General features: G+C 40.3%; 2 protein-coding genes, 1 long non-coding RNA gene and 1 pseudogene across 18 annotated transcripts in view; 2 read left to right on the plus strand and 2 right to left on the minus strand.

Annotated features, from left to right (window-relative positions):
• Positions 1 to 365: 365 nt before the first annotated feature.
• On the minus strand, positions 366 to 12,042 carry ZCRB1 (zinc finger CCHC-type and RNA binding motif containing 1). Of its 7 annotated transcripts, XM_045587926.1 has the most exons (9): positions 11,139 to 11,254; positions 10,739 to 10,914; positions 10,527 to 10,612; positions 8,434 to 8,462; positions 5,941 to 6,052; positions 5,054 to 5,161; positions 1,514 to 1,626; positions 1,338 to 1,413; positions 366 to 543 (listed from the first exon to the last, which is right to left on the minus strand). In XM_045587926.1, exons 3-9 carry the CDS (start codon positions 10,608 to 10,610, stop codon positions 412 to 414), a joined length of 654 nt encoding a protein of 217 aa, XP_045443882.1. In that variant the 5' UTR covers positions 10,611 to 10,612; positions 10,739 to 10,914; positions 11,139 to 11,254; the 3' UTR covers positions 366 to 411. The 7 variants fall into 7 exon arrangements, with proteins under 7 accessions (XP_045443882.1, XP_036311012.1, XP_036311013.1 ...); XM_036455119.2 differs by lacking the exons at positions 10,739 to 10,914; positions 11,139 to 11,254 and adding an exon at positions 11,899 to 12,036; XM_036455120.2 differs by lacking the exons at positions 10,739 to 10,914; positions 11,139 to 11,254 and adding an exon at positions 11,302 to 11,320.
• LOC123653178 lies at positions 6,447 to 8,423 on the minus strand. The gene is made up of 2 exons (XR_006742826.1): positions 7,047 to 8,423; positions 6,447 to 6,674 (listed from the first exon to the last, which is right to left on the minus strand). It is a non-coding gene; the product is annotated as an uncharacterized LOC123653178 (long non-coding RNA).
• Positions 12,043 to 12,072: 30 nt separating the features above from the next.
• Positions 12,073 to 24,977, plus strand: part of PPHLN1 (periphilin 1) — a 99,221-nt gene continuing 86,316 nt past the window's right edge. For 6 of the 10 annotated variants that reach the window (XM_045587922.1, XM_045587924.1, XM_036455110.2 and 3 more), the window contains exons 1-2: positions 12,073 to 12,206; positions 20,071 to 20,162. In XM_045587922.1, the coding sequence (XP_045443878.1) occupies positions 12,125 to 12,206; positions 20,071 to 20,162 (174 nt within the window). In that variant the 5' untranslated portion in view covers positions 12,073 to 12,124. Of the gene's footprint in view, positions 12,207 to 12,885; positions 13,161 to 20,070; positions 20,163 to 24,977 lie in introns of all 10 variants that reach the window. The other 4 variants (XM_045587923.1, XM_036455111.2, XM_036455114.2 and 1 more) reach the window with 1 other exon arrangement.
• Positions 18,455 to 19,296, plus strand: LOC118728531 (annotated as a pseudogene).

The following is a 24,977-nucleotide window of genomic DNA, read 5'->3' on the forward strand; positions in this document are numbered from 1 at the left end:
GAGAAAGAGAAACAGAGATAGAAATATCAATGATGAGGGAGAATTGATTGGCTGCCTCTTGCAAGCCTCACACTGGGGACTGAGCCCATATTCTGGGCATGTGTCCTGACCTCCTTGATTCCTAGGTCAATGCTCAACCAGAGCCATGCCAGCCAGGCTATTGTTCCACTTTTTTATGCATATATTGTGGGTTCAGCCCTGATTGGGGCCTGAACCCACAACTTTGGTGTATTGGGATGATGCTCTAACCAACCCAGCTGTCTGACCAGGGTAAACTATTTTATAGTAAAAAATTATTTGGCATTAAGTATTTGTATGGTCAAATTCTAAAAAACAATCTTTAGTCCCAATTGAACTTGGTACTCTAAGATTAAAAACATTTTTTTTAATATTTACATAATAAATATAATTTTAATCGCTAAGTTCTTCTTCATCACTGAAATATGCGCTTTTCTTTATCCTTGGGCGTCTTGAATCATCAGAGGTTGAGGGACCCTCTGAACTGGGTTTCCACTTTCTTTGTTCTTCTTCAATTCTGGCTTGCTGTAAGAAAACAAACAAAATCAGGAACCTATTTAATATTATTTATGGTACATTAATTTAAAACAATGCAAAAACACACCACATGTGCCAACACTTTCCACCCTCGCAGTCCATGAAAACAATTCTACTCCATCAGGATGCTCTTCCCTCAGTCTCAATATATTTTAGTTTTACCATGTTACTCAAAATTATTTTAGTCAATTTCTACTAATTAACAGGCACAGTAAATGAAGCCTATTTTCCATTCCTGCTGAAGGTGGGAATTATAAAATATGAAATTAGTTACTAAAAGGAAAAGCAAGTTGACATATACAGTTACTACCTGTCAACTACATTCAAACAAAATATCTGGTTATATAAAAGTAAGGATTATGTATCCTTGAAAAAAATGTTTCATATATTTGTATTAGGGTCTTTAGTGGTCAAAAATATGTTTTTGGTTTTGTTTTGAAGCGAAGTTTCTTTCAAAGATATCTTTTCAATCTTTAATAAAATCTCTTCTGTTGGGCTAAACTCACTTTAATAAAATAGTTCTGCTCAATTTTATAATAAAAACAAATTATATGATATTAAAAGTGTTATAGAGCCCTTAAAATCTAGGAGCCAATAGGAATTTTTCCACCATACTGGTTCTAAAGACCTAAGAAAAGTAGCCAGTCTCCTGAAGTTTAGAAGGAGAAAGGAAAAGACAGATTGCCAGAATGAGGAGATGATTAATAAAGGAAGCAAGGAATATAAAACTATTAACCCAAGGCTGCTACGGCATGGTGCCTTTAAAAAGAACTACTTAGTACCTGGAAAGCTATGGCCTGACTGAGGCTGTCAAGAGCAGGATCTTCTCCTTCATCTTCACTTTCTTGTACTTCTTCACTAAATTAAAAAAAAAAAAAAATCAGAATGCATTTATAATAGTAAAAAGACTGAAGTAACACTATAATGTATTTATGGTAGTAAGAGTGGATATACATACATTTCTTCTTCTGGTTCAGGAATTTTCTTTTTTTTCTTTTTCTCTTTCTTCTTTGGAGGTTCACGTTCTCCAAGCATATTTTTAGGACAGGCATAACTTAAGTGTCCACTTTCCTTTCGTTTCCCATGAAGAAGGAAAGGAAAATTATTTTATTTGTTTTGTTATTAATAGAAACTTGCCTGGTACCCAAAGAATAAAAGGTGGTGGAACTTAAAAAAATTAAAAAAATATATAGTCACACTGGGAACATACATGAAGAAATTAATAAAACCCATTAATATTTAGAAGGAAATTTTAACTCCTAATAAGCTATTTTAACAATAAGAAAGTATTTTAGAAGTCCACAAAGAGCTAAGAGGAAAATAAGTGTTTTTTCCTCCAAACATTTTAAATGCAAGCTAAAAACCTCAAAATTTAAATGGACTATCTACCTTGATGTTAACATTTTAAGTTATTATTTGACAAAATTGGGACAAAACTCCTAACTTCCAAGATATTGCTTAAAATTCTGTTTTAAAATCAAATTTAGTTTCCTCACTTTTCCTATTAATTAATTTCCTTTTTTTTCTATATTTAGACTATCCCTGCACTGTCCAATTATGGCAACCACTAACCATAATTCTTTATTGGTTAGTGAGAACCTGTTTAAAATGATATGCATTATAAGGGTAAACTATATACAAGATTTTGAAGACAATAAGAAAAAAAAATGTAAAATATCTTAATTTTAAAACATTAATTACAATAGTTCAAATGATAATATTTTACATTTTAGATGTAGTATATTGGATAAAGTAAAAGATTTAAATTTTATTACTTTTTCAATGTGGCTACTAGAAATTTTAAAATTAAATTTGTGGTTTGCATTGTATTCATATTTGACAGTGTTAGATTGACCATCTATCCTATCTAATAAGAGTAATATGGTAATTGACCATCACTCCACAAAAACCACAGCCAATCAGGAGGGAATATGCAAATTAGCGGGACAAAGATGGCAGTGGCCACTGAGCCAGCTGGAGAGGGCAGGCAGCTTGGGTTGCCCCGGGCAATGGAGGAAGCCAAGCTTCCCACCTGCAAAGGAGGGGTCTGTGGGCGGTGGCTATGAAGCAGGCTGGAGTTGAATTTCCAGGCGGCCACTGAGGGAGTGGCTTGCAAATGGCCATCAACTCTCACCCAGGCTGGCCACGCCTCCCTCAGTGGGGACCCTCACCCCATAGGGGTGTGGCTGCAAACTGCCCCCATCCTCACCCATGCCACCCCGCCCTCCAAGGGAACCCTCACCCTGATCCAGGACACCCTTCAGGGCAAACCAGCCAGCCCCCACCTGTGCACCAGGCCTCTATCAGTATAATAAAAGGGTAATAAGCTAATTAGACTGGCAGAACTTCAAGGAGACCTTCTGGACGTTCCTCTGGACAAAGCCATGGTGGCAGGGCCAAGGGAGAGGCAGTTAGAAGCCAAGAAAGAAGGGCAGTTGTGGGTGATTGGAGGGGGGATATGCACATTGAGGATGATCAGGCTGGCGGCAGGGGGGGGGGGGGCGGGCGGGTGGGGGTTGGGGGGCAGTTTGGGGCGAGCAGGCTGGCAGGCAGAGTGTTTAGGGGCAATCAGGCAGGCAGGCAGGTGAGCGGTTAGGAGCCAGCAGTCCTGGATTATGAGAGGGATGTCCGACTGCTGGGATTGGGCCTAAACTGGCAGTCGGACATCCTCTGAGGGATCCCAGATTGGAGAGGGTGCAGGCCAGGCTAAGGGGACCTCCCCCCCCCCCCCCCCCCCCATTCACAAATTCATGCACCGGGCTATTAGTATATACATAAAAGCCTAAGTGATTGGTAAGACAAAACAACCAGAATAACTGGAATGACCAATCGACCAGTTGCTATGATGCACACTGATCACCAGGGGGCAGACACTAAATTGGCAAAATATTGGGTCGGCACCTAAGTAATTGCGGGTTTCACACATATATGGCTTCAGTTGAATTTTTAGGTTTGCAGACGTAGTACAAATGTAAAACACATTTTGTTATTTGATAGTTGGCTATTCAGCTGTTAATCAGTAAAAAAAGTTTTTTGATCTGTTTTGTAGTTTTCGTTTGGCGTTCGTTGAAAAATGGAAAATCAAAAGGAACATTTTCGTCATATTTTGTTTTTTTATTTCCGCAAAGGGAAAAACGCATCGCAAGCTCATAAAAAGTTATGTGCTGTTTATGGTGACGAAGCCTTAAAAGAACGGCAGTGTCAAAATTGGTTTGCCAAATTTCGTTCTGGTGATTTTTCACTCAAAGATGAAAAACGCTCTGGTCGTCCAGTTGAAGTTGATGACGCCCTAATCAAAGCAATAATCAATTCGGACTGTCACAGTACAACACGTGAGATTGCAGAGAAGCTTCATGTATCACATACATGCATTGAAAATCACTTAAAACAACTTGGCTATGTTCAAAAACTCGATACATGGGTTCCTCACGAACTGAAAGAATCACAGTTAACGCAACGCATTAGCAGCTGCGATTTGCTAAAGAAACGTAATGAAAATGATCCATTTTTAAAACGACTGATAACTGGCGATGAAAAATGGGTTGTTTACAACAATATCAAGCGGAAAAGATCGTGGAGCAGGCCAGGTGAACCAACTCAAACAACATCAAAAGCTGATATTCATCAAAAGAAGGTTTTGTTATCAGTTTGGTGGGATTACAAAGGAATTGTCTACTTTGAACTCTTACCACCCAACCGAACGATCAATTCTGATGTCTACATTGAACAACTAACGAAATTAAACAATGCAGTTGAAGAAAAGCGGCCCGAATTGACAAATCGAAAAGGTGTTGTATTCCATCATGACAATGCAAGGCCACACACATCTTTGGTCACTCGGCAAAAATTAATGGAGCTTGGTTGGGATGTTTTGCCACATCCACCATATAGACCTGACCTTGCACCATCTGATTACTTTTTGTTTCGATCTTTACAAAACTCCTTGAATGGTAAAAATTTCAATAATGATGATGTCGTCAAATCGTACCTGATTCAGTTTTTTGCTAATAAAAACCAGAAGTTTTTTGAACATGGGATTATGATGCTGCCTGAAAGATGGCAAAAGGTCATTGATCAAAATGGGCAATACATTACAGAATAAAGTTATTTAGTTCCATGAAAAAAAATTTAAAAAATCCGCAATTACTTAGTTGCCGATCCAATATTATAGAAACAGGCAATATCCTATTAACACACATATTTATGGGTCACTAAAATCTTTCAAGACACTAATATAAGTAATTAGTCAATACCTTTTAACCTAACAGTTTTCAAAGACTGGAGAAATTGTCACTTTGTATCACTCAGGTTATCTTTACATACATATCTTTACAAACTCAATTTCAATTGAGTTTGCTTAGATGAGTAGAGTGCCAAATTAAAACAACTTTCATAAACTGGTTTTAGCCACCCAGAAGTTTAGAAGAGCACAAATAAAACACTGGTGTGAAAGTACTGTAAACTATAGAAAATTACATTAAGTTTTAGATATACTCACCCCACATTCATAACACTTAGATTTATCAAAGTAGTTTCGTCTTCGGATGAACTCAGCTGCTCTTCCATTGTCAATAGCAATGCTTGCTTTTATCACTCTACCAAATAACTAAATCAGAGAAAAGGTAAATGCAGAAGATATAGTCACTGATCCCATTTCCTCAAACCTTCAATTTAAAAAAATATATATATTTTATTGATTAAAAAAAATATATTTTATTGATTTTTCACATAGAGGAAGAGGGATAGAGAGTTAGAAACATCGATGAGAGAGAATCATCAATCATCTGCCTCTTGCACACCCCCTACTGGGGATGTGCCCGCAACCAAGGTACATGCCCTTGGAATCAAACCCGGGAAACGTCCCGCAGGCCAGGGCTCTATCACTGAGCCAAACCGGTCCCGACTATTTTATTGATTTCTTACAGAGAGGAAGGGAGAGAGATAGGGAGCTAGAAACATCGATGAGAGAGAAACATCGACCAGCTGCCTCTTGCACACCCCCTACCGGAAATGTGCCTGCAACCAAAGTACATGCCCCTGACCGGAATCGAACCTGGGACCTTTCAGTCCACAGACTGACACTCTACCACTGAGCCAAACCGGTTTTGGCTCAAACCTTCAATTTTATCTTTTAGATTATTTTAGCAATTGCCTACTTAGATGTGACAAATTCTGTTCTGTAGAATGGACTCTAACATCCTTATTCTACCAATGTTTTGGGAACCCAGTACAGTTTTGGCATCTTTTTTTTTTTCTACAAGTTTAATAACCTCAGAACCTACTGATGCCTGTAAGACTTGATCACCCACTACATTCCCATATTTTTGGCCTGGATGAGCACAAACCCTTTTGGGTTAAAAACCTTATTGGGAATGAAAGGCTTACCTGTTTGTTGTTTATTGCCCTGGTACAATTTTGTGCAGAGTCTTTATCCAGAAACAAAATAAATGCAACACCTTTACTCTTCCTGGTATCTTTATCTTTCATTATAGTAACCCTTAAAAGCATAAACAAATAATTAAAAATAACGAGGTAGCAATAAATAAAACAGATATTAATAACCTGGAAGGAAGTATTATTCAAAAAGGTTTAATAAAACATTTACAGAGTAAGAGAAATAAATACATTTGACAAATAGCTTATCTGTGCAAAGTTATGGGGTATCAAGAATGGAAATAAGAAAGTATAATAATTTAATACTAGTGAACACATGTATGATTAAAAGTGTCTGATAAATCAAACTGTAATCAGAGGCTTAAGGATGAAGCAGAGATTACAGAGACAATGGAATTCTGAAGACTCAGCATAATTCCTCTTCTCTACTAAGTCTTGTAGAAAAAAACAATGTATTCTCTTAACACAAAAAGCAAAATTACTTATTTTTTTCTAGGTTTTAGACTCTAACTACATACTTAAAATTCTTTTAAAGACTCTCCAGCTCTGTGGTTCTTAGCCATAACACCCAAAGTACCTACGTGATAAGAGTCTGCTCTTTCTCCTGATCCCTTTCACATTCTTAATCCTTTTTGTCATTAAATATAGTTTAAAAGACAATGTTTAACAGGGTTCTTTGGAGAAATGACCGATTCCAAGGCTGGAATAGGGTATAAGGTGAACTACTTTGTACTGAGTGGTTAGAGGGTTAAGCCTCGGACTGGCCTGTTGGCAAAGCCACAAACAAGTCTGAGCTTAGAGGATAATTAAGCTTGACCTTATGACAATGCCTAGATCCTCCCTGGGTAGCTAATGGGCTGTGGGAGGAGCAGCAAGTGCTGCCAAAACAAGTGAAACTCACAAGAACACTGTAACTATGGTGACCACTACCTTTGGCTATAAAATAAAGGCTCAGCTTGCCATCTGGATCTATCTCTCTGTGGCCTTACCTGGGCACAGAAGATCCACCTAGACCCAGCTTATTCTTTGTCGGTCTTCAATCCTTTATCACCACACCTCAGGCTCACTGAACCCTTGGCTGTGCTGGCCCGGCACACTGTTTTCTTTAACTAGAAATACTTTCTCCATCTTTCTGCTAGCCTCTACAGAAATCTAGTTATGTAAAAACCATGCCTCATCTCATCTATAATAAAAGGGTAACATGCTAATTAGACTGGACGTCTTCCGGACAGCCTTCCTGACAAAGCTGGGGTGGAGGGAAGCTGGCCTGGGTCCTGCATGCCTGCTGGTGGCTGGAGGAGGCAAGCAGCCCGGGTCCCAGGTGCCTGCAGGCGGCCCGAGGGAAGCCACCCTGGGTCTCAGGTGCTTGCTGGCAGCCAGAGGGAAGCCGGAGCCCGCAGCTGGGAGAAGTAAGGCTTATTCTTTCATGAATTTTCATGCATTGGGCTCCTACGGTAGTATAATAAAAACTCCTTTAATGTTGTTTCTATTAAGCCTAGTTCAATATGTTAAAACAAAAAGATAGATGCAAATGGGAAATTAGTTTCTCAAAAAAGTATATCTATTTGTTTATTCATGTTGTCATTCAGTTACTCAATTAGCTGTAAGTCCAGGCACTAAACATTGATAATGTAAAGGCAGTAAAACAATGTCATTCCCTCATTTATAATTCTTTAGTGGATTCCTGTTATTTTTAGGATGAAAACCAAGTATCTTGTAATATGGCCAAAAAGCAAGATTAGGAACCTGCTTCTATCTCTGGACTTACATTTCTCCCTCTTGTTCACTCAACTCTGGTCATATTGGCTTTCTCTGTTTCATGATGTCACTTTATTTTCTCTTGCCACAGGGCCTTTGCACAAGAGGTTTCCTCTACTGAAAATGTTTCTTCCATTTGCCTTGCCTACTTAACTCTTACTTTTAGTTTTCAACTCAACGGATCCAGACAGGTAACTCTACCCTCCCTAGACTAAATCAGGTCTTCCCTGTCCTGGGTGCTTATAACTGTGTCTTTTAACTTCATAGCATTCTCTTAGATATATATTTGTATGGAAATTCATTTGGAGATTCTGACAGACAGGGACAAAAACAAGAAAAGGTAATGGTAGAGTTAAGGGAGTAGGCTCTGGAATCAAACTGTTGGATTTAAATAGTCTCCACCATAAACTAGCAATATCATTTTAGGTTTACTGTGTGCTTCAGTTTGTCATTTATAGTAACATCAAGATAATAACAGTGTTTACCTTAAAAGGCAGTTGCCAGAATTTAATTGACTTTCAAAAAATTGTTTATACATGTTTACATACATAGAAAAGTGACATATATGTATGTAAAAATGTTAACAACAGTATTCTTATTTACTTTGTTATATCAAAAATTTGTTTTATAAAATATAGTTAATTGACTACATAATTAAAAAATAATGGAGAACTAAATTAAGATAAACTTTTAAATGAACTTTCAAAATTTTATGTGAATACTTACTTTACAACTTTGCCATACTTGGAAAATATCTGAAATAAAATACCACATAGGAATTTACAATTTAATTTAAAAATCACACAAAAACATTAAATTTTCAGGTTGTATACACTTGCCACATTCTTTGTTATAGTTTATGAAAAATTTTAGCCTTTAGTCTGTAAGATAATAATATTTTTAATTTTGTTATTGGAGTCCAGGTATCTGTCTCAATTTCTAAATTTCTGACAAACAAGTACATACAGAGGAAAAAACCCACTCTTCAGGTGTGGTAGTCTGACGGCACACACATTATACAGTTGCCGTGTTACTGTGGTATATCCATAGCAACTATCAGCTCCACCACAGCTCCAGAGAAACCTTGTATTTCAATTGACAATGTTGCACAATATCATGATTCCCAGCCTGCTCCCACCCAATCAAGCAATGATTATTTCAAAGACAGATCCTTAGATTGCTTATAAAACAAAACATAAAACAAGCTCCTGTAATGAAAATTCCATTCCCCAAATCTTTCTGCTCTTCCCCCTCCCCCACTTAATGTGTTAGTGAAACTATAGTTGGCCCTTTCTTCTCTTTTACATCTATTGTATATCTTCACCCTAAGCAATCTCACAATTTCACTTATTGCTTCAGTCAATACTTATATGGTAACTAGAGGCCTGGTGCAGGAAGTTCATGCACGGGTAGGGTCCTTAGGCCTGTCTGGCCATCAGGACTGATTGGGGCCTCCGGTTGTCAGCCAGGGCCTTTCTTTGTTCCACGCTTCCCCCTGGAGGTCAGCACTTGTCAAAGAGAGTGATCAAACCCCAGATCGATCTCCCAAGGGGACACTTTGCATATTAGCCTTTTATATACACCGAGTGGCCAGATTATTATGATCTTCGAATGCATAATAATCTGGCCACTCTAATATATATATTAGAGGCCCAGTGCATGAATTCGTGTATGGGTGGGATCTGGCCAGCTTGGCCAGGGGGAGGGGACATGGTTGGTTGGCTGGCAGGACTGCTGGTCAAACTCCTGGTTGAGGGACATTCTGCATATTAGCCTTTTATTATATAGGATTATATATACAATATTCAGAGATCATAATAATGTGGCCATTCAGTCTATATAGATAGTTCCTATTATGTATCGCTTATTAGAAAAGTGTTTTTGAATAGATTAATATATGCAATCAATGATAAATTTTGAGTCCTATTTGTAACTTGGGTAATGATGGAATGTGATATAACTGGATTGCTGTGTAGCCACATTGCATTCTGAAGGCCAATAGAGACAGCTTTCCATCTAACACTTTCAAAAGGCTTCTCTTTCCACTCCGAGTCTTTTCCATTATCTTGTGTAGGCCCTAAAAGGCATCCCTGCCTGGGCTTACCTTTGACAGCTCCTCCTCTTCTCTTCGCCTGATTTACTCTGTGCCTGAAAAGCTCATGCACTAGACAGCTGCCTTTACTTCCTTCAGGTCTTTTCTGAAAAGTCACCTTCTCAATAAGAGTTTAGACCGCTCAGGTAAAATTTCACCTCCATTCCAAACCTAACATTTAATAACCCCCCTTTCCTGCTTTTTTTCTCTCCTTAGCACCTAGCATCTTAGCATTAGCTTTGTATTTAACAAATAACATCATTCGACTTTTTTATATTTTACATTGTCTACCTTTTTATTGTGAGTACCAAGAGGGAGTTTTCATGTTTTTGTTTGTTGATGTGTTCCTAGGATCTCTAAGAGCATGCAGCATATACTAAGTATTCAATAAGGACAGAAATGTCTCTACTTTGTAACAAGGAAGGAAGCTAAAGTTTTTCTCCTCTGTTCTTTGGGTTTAAAACTCTCTTAAGTAATTAATCAAGCAATACATACTATCTGTGCAGCATCTTTCTACTTAATATCTACCTCAGGTAGCACAGAGAAAGAGGGCCCACTTGGAAGAAAGGATTCATGCTATTCCTTCGTTTTTCTCAACCACCCATCTGCAGCACAAGCACTGCAATGTATTTATTAAGAATTTTAGCAAGGATAACTGTTTGCTTTAGCTACAATTGTTTCTCAAATTGATAGTTCAGAAGATAATAGTCCTTTTAATAAAACTTACCCGGTATAAGTCATTGTTGGTCAGGGAAAAGGGCAAGTTGGATACATACACTGTACTTTTACTTGGGGCCAATCCACCACTCATTTCTAAGAAAGAAAACAAATAGATACATAAGCAATCTAAGCCAGGATGTTCTTCATTCCAAGTAAAAACCCAATACAAGCAAATTAAATCACTGATTTAATTATGCCAGATTCATACATCTTCCTTACTTTTTAGTAATAGTTAATGACTCCCAGTTGGGTGAATTAAGGAATTCCTTTTCTCCAGACACCACTTACTAGTAAAAGAGTTTTCTGGTCCTATTTCAAGTGGATTCTTCACACTAAGCCTTTTAGTGCTGGCCTACAGTGTGAATGAAGTACGTTTTAAACAGATAAGAGAAAAACTCTGGCCCTATCTGGTTTGGCTCAGTGGATGGAGTATGAGCATTTGGACTGAAGGGTCCCAGGTTGATTCTGGTCAAGGGCACCTGCCTGAACTGCGGGATCAAGCCCCAGAGGGGGCTGTGGAGGCAGCCAATCAACGATTCTCTCTCATCGTTGATGTTTCTATCTCTCCCTCCTCTTTTCTCTCTGAAATAAAAAAATATCTCTAAAAAAAGAGAAAAACTCTGACATTACTAATTTTCCCCAAAGCTAAGAGCAAAAAGTGCTTTCAAATATGTATGATACTTCGCATACACACAGCAGAAAGAGCCTGGGAACTCAGAAAGAACTTAAGCCATTGATTTCCACTAGTACTTTGGTTGGGTACCTTTCTGGCTATCTTTAATTATTTTTCTCTGGAATGGCATTAATAAGGTGACCAGAAGTCCCGATTTTTAATAATGTGTCCCGCGGCGTTTTAAAAAAGTCCCGATTTTTGGAAAGAATCGGGACTTTTTTAAAATGCTGCAGGTCGCGGGACACGTTGTTAAAAATCGGGACTGTCCCGCCAAAAGCGGGACGCCTGGTTACCTTACATTAAGAGGAAATTTAAGCCCCACATTTTGATGCATATAAAAAAAAAGTCCAGCTAACTTCCTGAAAGTTCTATCCGGCCCAACCACGGTCAGGTTTTCGAATTAAGAATCGTGTGCGGTGTATCTTTAAGGAGGGGGCTCCGAACGCTCACAAAGGGCACAAGTCGGATTCGAAGGCGAGCCAACTGGCGCAGATGCCGGGGAAGATGCTCCGGGGAACGCACTGAGGCCGCTTCAGACACTCAGCCGCGATGGATCTTTTTTGAAAAAACGTTTCCCATCTGAAACGCTTTAGCCGTCCCGGCGAGCCCTGCGCAGGCAGCTAGTTAGCTAACGGCCGGTCCCTGTGGGCTGCGGGGTCAGGGAGGGGCTGGCCGGAGGACAGGCCGCCGCGGACGAGGCGTTTACCTTCCCGTGGGGCGGGCCCGGCCGGTCGGCAGAGCGCGAGCCCTCGGCTCCGGGGGCGGGGGCTTATCCCCGACGACTCCCGGCCCCTCGCAGCGGCCTCGGCATCGCGGGAACTGGGAAGGATCTGGCGCCGCGGACGAGAAGGCGGCTCAGGTGAAGGCAGAGCCTCTTCCCGGCTCACCGGAGGCCCGGGCGCAGGCCCGGAGGCGGGCGCTCGGCTGACGTCATGCGCGCGCCGGAAGTGCCTCGCCGAGAACGGCGACGAGCGGACTACCACATCCACCGATCCTCCCGGCGGCCCCGAGTTGGTGAGGGTGTTTTCTTTCCCTTTGTGCGAGGGGGCCGCGGCCGGAGGGGGGGCCGGGGCCGGGGCCGGGGCCGGAGACCTCGCGGGAGTGGCGGCGGGCAGGCGGGCGGGCGTTTTCCGTGGCGGGACTCGGGAGGCTCCCGCTGCATTGGGATCGGGGAGCACTTCTGCCTCTGCGGTTGAGGGGGGAAACAGACAGACACAGTGGAGTTTGGAAAAAAAAAAAAAAAAAAAAAAAGCAAGAAGTCTGAGATACAGTTCGCGTCTCTTTAGCGCCTTAATATGCCAAAGGGGACTGAATGAGGTAACTTCCGTGACGCCAGAAATGCTAGGAAGTCGGTAAATTTTACTGAATGTGTTCGGCGTATCTAGTTTGCTGTTAGGCACTTTTGAGAGCTACAAAAAAAGTGCAAAACAGGCATTTTTTTTTTCCCCTCTTTCCTCTGGCGGATATCTTAATCTAGTTGGGGGGACTTGGATTTGGGAATGACTCCTCTTGAGTACTGGTGTGGACACATGTTGAACTTCTTGGCACCTTTTTTTCTTCCTGTAAATCTATAATGGGCACACGATTGCTTTTTTTTTTTTTTTTTCTAAGAGGATGTATGCAGGCCCATCATTCCTACAGAAAAAATCAGAAAATAATACAAGGTAGTTTATACTAAACTTCTACCCACCAGCACACACAGACCAGGCCTCTAACCACTCCATGGGAGCCTGCGTGGCCGCAGCCTGGAACCCAGAGCCTCTCCTGGAGCCGGCACAAGCCAGACTGAAGCCGATGTCTTACAAAGAGACCGAAGTGCAATCCAGCCAGGACGCAGCTGAATTTTGAGAGGCCTGAATGCCTCCGCGTCCACCAGGGGACCGCTGGGACTAATTCTCTTGCCAAACTTGTGGCCAGCCAAAACTGCCATGCTCCACATCCCCGTTATCCTTGGTTACCGCCCGAGATGTAAGCCCCTTTGGTCTTCTATGCTACTGCACCCTCATTCCCGTGCTGCTTTGTGCCTCCCCTCCCTTGGTTTAGACTATCCCTGCTTCTCTCTCCTTTTCTTCCTACATTTCATCTCTCAACACAGCTGTGCCCTCTGAAGCCTCTCTTCCCTGCTTAACGAACTCTTACATATTCCGTCACTATGGAAATTCTACTTCATCTCTTGACTTGAACTAACACTTGGCTTTTCCCTCCGGCCCTTTCAATTAAACTTTTCTTTGACACCTGCTTTTGAGGTTGGGTGATGGCTGTAGCCATATTGAACTGATTTAACTTTCTCGGATACTTTGTCTCCCCTCAGGGTCTTGGCAAAGGCTCTTTTCTCTTTCTCTCTCTCTCTGGCATTTTGTTTTCCCTGATCTCTTCTTTGATAATTTTTGTGACTGCTAAAGATCAGTTTAGCTGTCACTTTCTCTGAGGGGTGTCCCCTGATTTCTCATAGACAGAGTTAGATACCATAGCCATGTATTATGTGCCTTTTACTTCCCTTATCACAGCACTTATCTCATGGATCCTAATTGCTTGTCTCTCTGCCTTTTCCACTAAGGTAGGTTGTGGGGGAGAGACTGTATTTTTGTAACTCTAGTGCTTGACAGATGGTCAGGTATTTCTGGAATGATTGCAGTGCTACAGGTACAGTCGCATAAATCAGGCAGTGGACTGTCATTTCCAGACTTCACATCTAAGAGCCATTCAAAAAGGGTTCATCTGTTGCTCAGGTACAGCTCATTGTGACTGTGTGAACCCAGGGTTGCCATAGCACCCATTTTTTTCAAGGAAAGTTGGAAATACAGTTGTTTTTTAAAGTGATATCTCCCATTTTTAAGTTTTGTCAGTGGGATAAAATTTTATTTAAAACACCACAACACAAAACTTGTGCCTATTAGTCACGTGTGGCCTGTCAGTCAACAGTTTGGATTATATTTTAATATATTGATTTTTGTACAGAGAGGAAGGGAGAGAGATAGAGAGTTAGAAACATCGATGAGAGAGAGTCATCGATCAGCTGCCTCTTGCACACCCCCTCCTGGGGATATGCCCGCAACCAAGGTACATGCCCTTGACCGGAATCGAACCCGGGACCCTTCAGGCCTACTCCCCTGAGGACATCCTCTGAGGCTCCCAGATTGCGAGAGGGCACAGGTTAGGCTAAGGGACCACAGGTATATGCATGTTGGGGGCAACCAGACTGGCAGGGGAAGGCTTTTAGGGGCAACCAGGCAGGCAGGCAGGCAGGCAGGCAGGCAGAGGAGCAGTTAGGGCCATTAAGCAGGCAGGCAGGGGAGTGGTTAGGAGCCAGTGGTCCTGGATTGTGAGAGGAATGTCCAACTGCCTAAACTGATAGTCAGACAACCCCTGAGGGGTCCTAGATTGGAGAGGGTGCAGGCAGGGTTGAGGGACACCCCTGCCCCTGTGCATGAATTTTATGCACTGGGCCTCTAGTTAGATATAAGCAAACATTTGTCTAACTTATGTAATTTTAGTTATTTGATAACTGCAATGGACAATCAAGACTCCTGTTATAAGTCTTTAAATACAGAATGGTGTGGGTCTTATAAAAGACGTGTCCTTAAAGCATTGAAAAGTTGAGTAACTTGTGAAACTAGTAGAGAATGCAGTACTTTCATAGTTCTAAGTCACATGATTCGTTTTGAAGCAGTCAGTGGTTTCCTTTTCTCTATGCACCCCCCACCCCAGCCTCTTTTTTTTTTTTTTAAATATACTTTATTGATTTTTTACAGAGAGGAAGAGAGAGGGATAGAGAGTTAGAAACATCAATGAGAGAGAATCATCGATCAGCTGCCTCTTGAATACCCCCTACTGGGGATATGCCCGCAGCCAAGGTACATGCCCTTGACTGGAATTGAACCCGGGACCCTTCAGTCCACAGGCCGATGCTCTATCCACTGAGCCAAACCGGTTTTGGCTTTTCTTTTTTTAAATATACCCCTACCCCCCCCCCCCCCCCCCCCCCACCTCTTAATCCTGGGGTTCATTCTAGGGCTTCTATTGGCAACAGGCAGTTTAGAAAGTTGGGTATTTATTTGGATTTACAGTCATTGGCAAAGCTCCCTCTTGAAGGTGGCTGGAGGAGCGGCTTCCTGGAGCCTGCTAACCTCTGTCTTAATCCATCTTGTTTACACCCTAATAATCTTCTGGAATCACATTTTGCCCCAACCTTATTTCCAGGTTTATAAGCCTTCAGTGAACTCTAATTTTCTAGTATATTGAGCCATTTAATGCCCTTGAATTTGTTTTCTTTGTCTTTTCCTGTTTTGCTGTGAAGCAGTGTAATATGATGGATAGGGTGTGGACTTTAAAATCATACAAGCCTAAGTCTGATTCCATGCTTCATTTGGCTTTTGAACTTGAGCTTTTCAGAGCCTCCCTGTTTTATCTGGAATGGGAGGAATAATAATTCAGAGAAGGAAATGAAAACTTATTGAATGCCTATGCAGGGCTATTTTCTACTCCTTTGCAATATGCTTTTTCTGTTTTTGTTAGTTGCAACTTTCTTATATACATGTTATTTCCCTAATTCCTTTACCTTTTCTTAGCTTCTGTTATTTTCTGCATTTATCTTTCTCTGAACACTGGACAATGACTAATTATAGTAGGTACTTTGCTATATTTTGATCATTTTAATTGGCATCAATGGCATTTTTTTCCCCATGAACTTTAAGTGTCAAGATTAATTTAGTTGCCTGGAATTTTAAACATTTTCAATTGAAATAGTATTATGTAGTTTTTAGTTCAAGACAGCTCTTAAAAACTTCTTGATTCAATTTAGTATATGAGGAATATATTTACCTTCTTTTAGATCAGAACATCTAATCCTGAGATAAGATTTTTAAAAAGTGTCAGGGTCCCACCTAGGCCAGTTATATATGGATTTCAGAGAATAGGGCCTATACACTGGTATTTCTTTAAAGCTCTTTAGATGGCTCTAATATGTAGCTAGAGTTGAGAATCCCTGCTTTGGGTGCTAGACCTAAAGAATTCTCATCAATACCTTTTACTTGAAAATGAAATGGCACTGGTGTCATGATAAGTGTGAAAGGAACCATAATCTAATAGTGCTCATTGGAAGTTTTATGGATAATTAAAGATATAAAGTAATAATAATGTTTTCCAGAATGGCTCATGTGGTAGTCATCAATATTATCTTTATTTATTTGGCTAGTATTTAATCAATACCTCTTCTGAGTAAAAGGTATGCACAGTCATTCACTTTGCAGTGATATTAGGGAGAGAGAAGAGGAAGAAAAGTATATTGAAAATAATTTGATATAACAGTGTTCTAGTAAGAGGCCCAAAAAAGGAACAACTTTATTCTTTGTAAAGAGTGTAAGAAACAATAAAATGAATGGGACACAGCAAAAGCAGTCCTAAGAGGGAAATTTATAGCATTATAGGCCTATCTTAAGAAACAAAAAAAGAAAATCTCAAATAAACCAACTTTACATTTAAAAGAACTAGAAAAAGAACAACAAACAAAGCCCAAAGTGAGTAGGAGAAAGACTATAAAGATCAGAGCAGAAATAAACAAAATAGAGCATAAAACAGAAACAAAAAAAAACAAAACAAAACAATACAAAAGATTGATGAAACCAAGAGCTGGTTCTTTGAAAAGACAAGACTGACAAACCTTAACCAGACTCATCAAGAAAAAAAGAGAGGGGACCCAATTAAATAAAAACAGAAATGAAAGAGAAGTAACACCACCAAAGAAATACAAGGATTATAAGAAAATATGTCAACAAATTGAACAATATGGATAAAATGGATTGATTCCGAGAAACATGCAATCTTCCAAAACTCAATCAGGAAGAAGCAGAAAATATGAATAGAAAGATTATAACTAATGAAATGGAAACTGTAATCAGAACATTTCCAACAAGCAAAAATCCTGGCTTCCCAGGTGAATTTTACTAAATATTTAAGAAGAGCTAACATCTGTCCTTAAGCTATTAGAAAAAAATTCAAGAGGAGAGAAGACTCCCAAGCTCATTTTATGAGGCCAGCATTTTCTTAATTCCAAACCAGATAAAGACACTACAAAGAAAGAAAACTTTAGGCCAATATCACTGATGAACATAGATGCTAAAATCTCAACAAGTATTAGCAATATATTAAAAAGATTATATATCTTGATGAAGTGGGATTTATTCTGGTGTTGCAAGGTTGGTATAATATCTGCAAATCAACTACCATGATGCACCACATAAAATCAAGGAGAAAAACCACATGATCATATTAGTAGATCCAGAAAAAGATTTGATGAAATCTGGCACCCTTTTATGATAAAATCTCTCAGCAAAGTGGGAATAAAGGGAACATACCTCAACGTAATAAAGGCCATATATGACAAACCTGTAGCCAATGTGATTTTCAATGGACAAAAGCTATACAAGTGTTTCCCTCAAGATCAATAACAAGACAGATGTCTATTTCACCACTCTTATTCAACATCATACTGTAAGTCCTAGCCACAGCAGACAAGAGATAAAATGCATCCAAATTGGAAAAGAAGAAGTAAACTCATTATTTGCAGATGACATGATATTGTATATAGAGAACCCTAAAGATTCCACCAAAAACTTGCTAGAACTGATAAATTCAGTAAAGTAGCAGGATACAAATATATGCAGAAGTTAGATGCATTTTTATACACCAATAATAAACAATTGGAAAATCTTCACTTACAGTTGCATAAAAAATAACCTGGAAATAAATTTAACCAAGGATGCAAAAGACCTGTACTCAAAAATTATAAACACTAGTGGCCCAGTGCACAGATTTGTGTACATTGAAAGAAGAAAGATTTGTGTGATAATTACTGCAAAAAAATGACATGTCAAGATAGTATGTATAATGCTAGAAAACTTGGCATGGGTAGGGTCCCTAGGCCTGGCTGGCAATCAGGACTGATCAGGGTGTTTCAGCAGGGCAAACTTCTTGCATGCATTGCTTCAAGACCAGCGCCTTCTGGCTGCTGGCTGGCAGGGGCCTGCCTTCATTCTTTGCCACCCCGTGGTGGTCAGCGCATATCATAGCCATCAATCGAACTGGTCAAACTCCCGAGGAATCATTTTGCATATTAGCCTTTTATATGTATAAATCGATAGTATTATGAAATTAAAATGTGTGCAATTGGTGCCAGTGAGAGCTTTATATGTATTGTGCATGCGTTAGTCAATGTTTATTTATTTATTTATTTATTTACTTATTTATTTATTTATTTTTCAATGTTTATTTTTAAATCACCAGTGCGCGTCATATGTACCAGATGGTTGGTTGGATGTATGCTCGGTCACTTAGCCTTTTATATATATAGATTGAAGAAAAAAACTGAAGACACAATTAGGTGGAAGCATCTGCTGTGTTCATGGATAGGGAGAATTAACATCATTAAAATGTCCATACTAGCTCTTTCCAGCCTGTGCCAAGCCATGGGCATCTCTTGGGACAATTGGTATAAGCCCTATAAGATGGTGTAAGAGAAAGCCCTACCAAAAGAAGCAAAAATATGAGCTGAGACACCCTGCTGCCAACACAAAGATTGAACACCACCACATACACATAGTCTGCATGTGGGGAGGCTACAAGAAGTACTGAGCCTTGAGTTGATATGTGCGCAATTTCTGGGGCTCCAGGTGTTGCACATACAAAACAAGGATTATTGATGTTTACAATGTATCCAGCAATGAACTGATCTGCTCCAGGAGTTTAGTAAAGAATTGCACTGTGTTCATTGACAGGACAATGTACCCACTATGCACTGCCCCTGGGCCACAAAAAGGGGGCTAACCTGACTCCGGAGGAGGAAGAGATTTTAAACAAAAATCAAAGAAAATTCATAAGACCCTAGCAAATGAGAAAGAATGTCAAAATCAGCAGTCTTTTCAAAAAGTTTCAGCAGGGCAAACTTCTTGCATGCATTGCTTTAAGACCAGGCCAGTGTGGCTACACAGATAATTATTTGCTTGAGGGCAAGGAGTTGGTTGGAGTTTTATTTGGGAGCAATCAAGGCCTGGAAAGGCAAATAAGTCCTTTTCCCTCCTATCTTAGCTCATGTAATAAAGGTGTTCATTAAAAAATAAAATTCCATACTACCTAAAGCAATCTATAGATTCAATGCAATTCATACCAATGGCATGTTTCACAAAACTAGATGAGATATTCAAAAACTTTATGTGGAACCACAAAAGACCCCAGATTGCCACAGCAATCTTAAAGATGAGCAAAGATGGAGGAATCACACCACCTGATATCAAACTATACTACAAAGCCATAGTAATCAAGAACAGACATATAAGTCAATGGAATGGAATAGAGAGCCCAGAAATAACTCCACACCTCTATGGTCTTTTTTTTTTCTTTTTCTTTTTTTTAATATATTTTATTGATTTTTTTATAGAGAGGAAGAGAGAGGGATAGAGAGTTAGAAACATCGATGAGAAAGAATCATCGATCAGCTGCCTCTTGCACACCCCCTACTGGGGATATGCTCGCAACTAAGGTACATGACCTTGACCGGAATCGAACCGGGACCTTTCAGTCCGAAGACCGACGCTCTATCCATTGAGCCAAACCGGTTTTGGCGTATGGTCTTTTTTTTTAAACTCATCCAAGAATGGATGGGGGGAGGGGGGAGCTTTCTATTTTCTTTATTTTCTTTCAAAGAAAACTTCAAAATTGTTTGGAAGAAGAATTGCCTTAATCATTCTTTTTTTCTTTTCCCCCCCCCTTAAGTATCTCTGGAAAATACTTGTGTTGGAAAGTAGTCATTTATTCCTTCATCTTCTCTATTATTGCCTAATAACAAAAAAATTTATAATCCTTTGGTTTCTTTTTTATCCTATAGTGGCTCACAGAAGAGATGAAATGTGGTCTGAGGGACGACATGACTATGAAAGGCTTCCAAGAGAACGAGCACCTCCTCGAAATCACTCTAGTGTAAGTTCCTTCTACATGTAGAATAATTCAAAACTTAGAGTCTAAGTAATTTTTGTACACCAAATCTAGGCCTCTTAACAAAATATTCAAGGGCCAAAAATTTACCATTCTAGGTTGAAATAAAATAGATTAAGCTTATCTTTTAAAAGTTAAAAGTGTTAAAATAAAAGTCAACATTTTATTTATTTAGAAAATCCCTATTTTATATTTCCTGCTTATATTTCTAAAATGGAGGGTTTATATTTGTGAAAATAATTTTAGATTTGGTAAAGGTCAGTCCATCACTTCTCAAAGTATTTAAACACCTGTTCCTGTTATTGGCTGACACCTATTTTTCTACGTTCCTAAAAATGTTTGCAAATTAGATATATGAAATTTTACAGTAGGAGCAGATCAGGAGCAGGTAGGCAGGCAGCTTCTAGTATGCTGTCTTACTGCTTGTCTCTTTGTGGTTCTGGGAGTTGGAATTTTGAATCAGGTCTTTTCTCAAGGAGCTTTGCTTTTTTGCTTATTCCTATTTTCCCAGCACTATATCCAGGACATGGCACATAGTAAGGAGTCCAGTGTTTATTGAATAAATACATGCACTCTGAAAACTCCTATATAGAAACTCATGGGAGGGTTTGAGGAAGGTCAAGAAGCTGTCAATCTTAAACTTTTGCACACACCCATTGTAAGCACCAGGAGATTGGGCTTGTGGGCTTGATAGTATATGGATATATTTGTTTATATATTGTTTATTACTTATATGTTACAAGTAAATCCTACAACCCACTTAGATGGGTGGTGTTACCTTCAAGGTTGTCATTTGGCCTAGGTTACAGCTTAGGTTGGGGTTGATCTAAAATGATTTAAGATGGAAAAAATGAAGAGACTTACCATATATCTTTCAGAATGAGCAGACTTAATCATTACCATACTAGTAGCCCTGCGTACCAGTCTGTGAACCAGTAGGTCACTACCGCCTTCCTTAGCTCCCCCCCGGCCCTCCTCATGGCTTGCTGCCTTGCCCCCTCCTGTAGTTTTCTGCCTCCAGCTTGCTTGCTGCCCTGCCCCTAGCTATAGCTCTCTGCTGCCTGCTTATAGCCAGTAGCTTGCTGCCATCCTATAGCTCTCCACCTGCTGTCCCCGGCCTCCTGTAGGTCCCCTCACCCCTTTTCCTTTTTCCCCCCTCATAGCTTGCTGCCCTGCCCCCTCCTGTAGGTCTCCGCCTCCCGCTTATAGTTCACTGCCCCACCCTCCTGCAGATCTGGGATCCGGTCATTACGTGGGCAGTTGTTACGCTTCATGGCATAACAGATAATTAGCATATTCCTCTCTTATTATATAGGATGCGATTTCTTTTCAGGTTAATGTATAGACTTTATGTTTCTAATTTTTAATTTTTTTCAACTTGATAAAAATATTTTATAATTTACCTAGAACAACAAATAAGTAATATTGATAAACATAATGTAGGACAAATGCAAGAATGGGAAAAATGATGATTTAAAATTTTATTTTTATTTTTTTAGAACTCCCGTCTGTACAGGGATATATCCCATTAGGAATTTATTTTTCAAAGACAATTAAGAGAATTTTTGGTGAGATTATGCCACCAACTGGATATATAGTTGTGTTTGTTTCACTTTGCTTTCAATTTTTGGGAATTGCCCTTTCTCTTTTTTATTTTTTTTAATTGAACACATTTAGATGGCCCCAAATTATAAAATAAGGTACAGAGAAGGGATAACTTATCCTATATAATAAAGAGGTAATATGCATATTGACCATCACTACAACACACAAGATGGCCACCCCCATGTGGTCAAAGATGTCGCCCCCATGTGGACACAAGATGGCCAGCAGGGGAGGGCAGTTGTGGGCAATCAGGCCAGTAGGGGAGGACAGTTAGGGGCAACCAGGTTGGCAGGGTAGGGCCGTTAGGGTGACCAGGCCAGCAGGGGAGGGCAGTTAGGGATGACCAGGCTGGCAAGGGAGGGAAGTTAGGGATGACCAGGCTGGCAAGGGAGGGGAGTTAGGGGTGACTAGGCCAGCAGGGTAGGGCAGTTAGGGGCGACCAAGCTGGCCAGGGAGGTTAGTTAGGTATGACCAGGCCAGCAGGGGAGGACAGTTAGGGGCAATCGGGCCTGCAGGGAAGCAGTTAGGCATCGATCAGGCTGGCAGGACTGTGGCTAGGGGGTGATCAGGCTGGCAGGCAGAAACAGTTAGGAGCAATTAGGCAGGCAGGCAGGCAGGCAGGCAGGTAGGCAGGCAGGCAGGCAGGCAGGCAGGCAGGTAGGCAGGTGAGTGGTTGGGAGCTAGCAGTCCTGGATTGGGAGAGGGATGTCTAACTGCCTGGTCAGTCTTCGAGCAGTGGAACATCCCTCGAGGGGTCTCAGCTTGATGAGGGTGCAGGCTGGGCTGAGGGACACTCCCCCTCTGTGCATGAATATTGTGCACCAGGCCTCTAGTTTTATATATTTTAAAAAATAATTTTATTGATATCAAAGAGGAAGGGAGAGGCAAAGATAGAAACATCAGTGATAAGAGAGAAACATTGATTGGCTGCCTTCTGCATGCCCCCTATTGGGGATCAAGCTCACAACCCAGGCATGTGCCCTTGACTGGAATCGAATCCAGGACCTTTCAGTTCATAGGTTGATGCTCTGTTCACTGAGCCAAACTGGCCAGGGTGGGGATAGCTTATTTTAATAGGTAATTTACTGTAATTTTATATTTAACTGGTGCCTGCTTACTACAAATGAGAGATTTTATATATGAACTTCCTAATCTTCAAAACAGTACTTAGTGATGAATGGTACATTTATAGAACCTCGTAGAATGTTTTAGATACCACAAAATGTAAGCAGGATTTATTTACAGGGATATAATTTCAGACAATGGGAACCACTCATGCTGAAATTATGGAAGAAATTATGATCTAAAACCTTAAGCGTACCATTCTTCATTATGTATGCATGCTATAATACATTATAGAACATATTGCAATAAAAGTTGGCTTAAAGAGTTATTAAGACTGGAGGCTTTTGCTAGGCAGGGGAGCTGGGAAAGAGTTTTAAAATGGGATTACTCAATTATATCAGTGTCATGAAGACCAATAAAAAGGGCCTTTCAGTTCTTCAGTTAGGGTAATATGTGAGAATGGATTTGAGAAAGTTCCTATCTAATAACCATTATTGTTCTCTGAAATAAGAGATAGCAATATCATCTATTCAAAGTTGAGGAGGTAGAGGCACACTTTAGTCCAGCACTGAAGTTTTGGAGTAAACATTACAAATATCTTCTGAGTAGGGGTGTTTAATAAGATTTGCTGAGGACTTCTGTGCACCATAAGTTTTATATCTAAGAAATCCAGTTTAGTAGTGAGGAAAGCAAGTTGTATTGAAGTTTGCAAGTTGAGTGGTAGATGCAGGGAGATAAGGATATTGAAGGCTCTAGCCCAGAGAATTACGGAGGTAATATATTATATGATATGGACTAAGGGGAGTCCATGTAATATGGGCTGTTTAAGAAAGGGAGCCAGGCAGTGAGAGGGAAGGTAGATGGAAAGAAGTGAGGGGTTGAGGAACAAGAAAGGCTTAGTGAGCTTGAAGACCTGGGTGTGGCAGAAAGATAGGCAATTGGTAATTTAGAGTGCACTAGTAGAGTTTTCAAGACAATAGTTCTGGGTGATTAACGTTCAATGTATAGTGGTGAGGAACAGAAGGTGGGTGAAGGTAATTGGTGTTGAGATCAAGAAAACTTTAAGGCTAGATTTCTGGATCAGGGATTTAGATTAGAGGCACTAAATCCTTGCTATACATTAAAATCACCTAGGGAGCTCTTAAATACCTATGTATGGGCCCGGTACCAGATAATCCTATATAAAAAAAGGGTAATATGTAAATCGACTGAATGACGGAACGACTGGTTGCTGTGCCCTGTACTGGCCACCAGATGCTGGAGCTGCCCCCTGGTGGTCAGTGTGCTCCTTCAGGGGAGCGCTGCTCAGCCATAAATTGGGCTAACTGCAGCGCTTAGGCCTAATCCCCTCAGGGGATGACCCTAAGCTGTCAGTCATACTTCCGGACTGCAAAGGGCGCAGGTGGGGCCACGGAATCCCCCAAACCCACCCCGCTCCAGAGTGTACGTATGTTGTGCACTGGGCCTTCAGTTAAGTCATAATTATCTGCAGGTGGGATCTGGACATCAGTGTTTAAATTTCATCAGGTCCCTGGCGTCGCGGGACCCCTACCCCTCTCTTTCGAAAACGGTGATTTTTTCCCAATAAAATATTTTATGACAAAAAAAAAAATTCATCAGGTGATTCTTATAAGAAGAGTTAAAAATATAGATTGTAGATGAACACTGATGTCACTTATGATGTCAGGAGTTGAAATAAAGATCACAGGTTGATGGAAGTCCCCAATTAATGAGGATATTGTAGTAAAATCTGAACAAATAAAAACATTTTTTAATCCACTTTTGTATGTATATATGTGAAATAGAGCCTCTTTTCCTTTGTAAAATAATTTCAACAGCAGTAAGCAGAGATGTTTTATTTTTTACTTTTTAAAAAAATCTTTATTGTTGAAAGTATTACATAGGTCCTCCTTTTCCCTCATTAATCTCTTCTAGCCCACTCCCGCCCTCCCTCTGCCCAGATCCTCACCACCCCATTGTCTGTGTCCATGGGTTATGAACATATACAAATGAGTTCATATACCCTTATGCATAACCACTCTCCCCCGCCTCCCTCTGAGGTTCAACGGTCTGTTCATGCTTCTATGACTCTGGGTCTGTTTCTGGTCATCCATTTATTTGGTTCATTAG

Source organism: Pipistrellus kuhlii, unplaced genomic scaffold, assembly GCF_014108245.1.
Source record: "Pipistrellus kuhlii isolate mPipKuh1 unplaced genomic scaffold, mPipKuh1.p scaffold_m20_p_3, whole genome shotgun sequence".
Classification (NCBI taxonomy): Eukaryota; Metazoa; Chordata; class Mammalia; order Chiroptera; family Vespertilionidae; genus Pipistrellus; species Pipistrellus kuhlii.

Excerpts from the sequence above, each read along its gene's own strand:
- ZCRB1 (XM_036455119.2), bottom strand. The coding sequence starts at position 10,610 with ATGAGTGGTGGATTGGCCCCAAGTAAAAGTACAGTGTATGTATCCAAC. Across the intron at positions 1,627-5,053 it reads CTAAGTGTTATGAATGTGGG|GAAAGTGGACACTTAAGTTA; the intron begins GTGAGTATATCT and ends GGGAAACGAAAG. Across the intron at positions 544-1,337 it reads GTCAGGCCATAGCTTTCCAG|CAAGCCAGAATTGAAGAAGA; the intron begins GTACTAAGTAGT and ends GTTTTCTTACAG.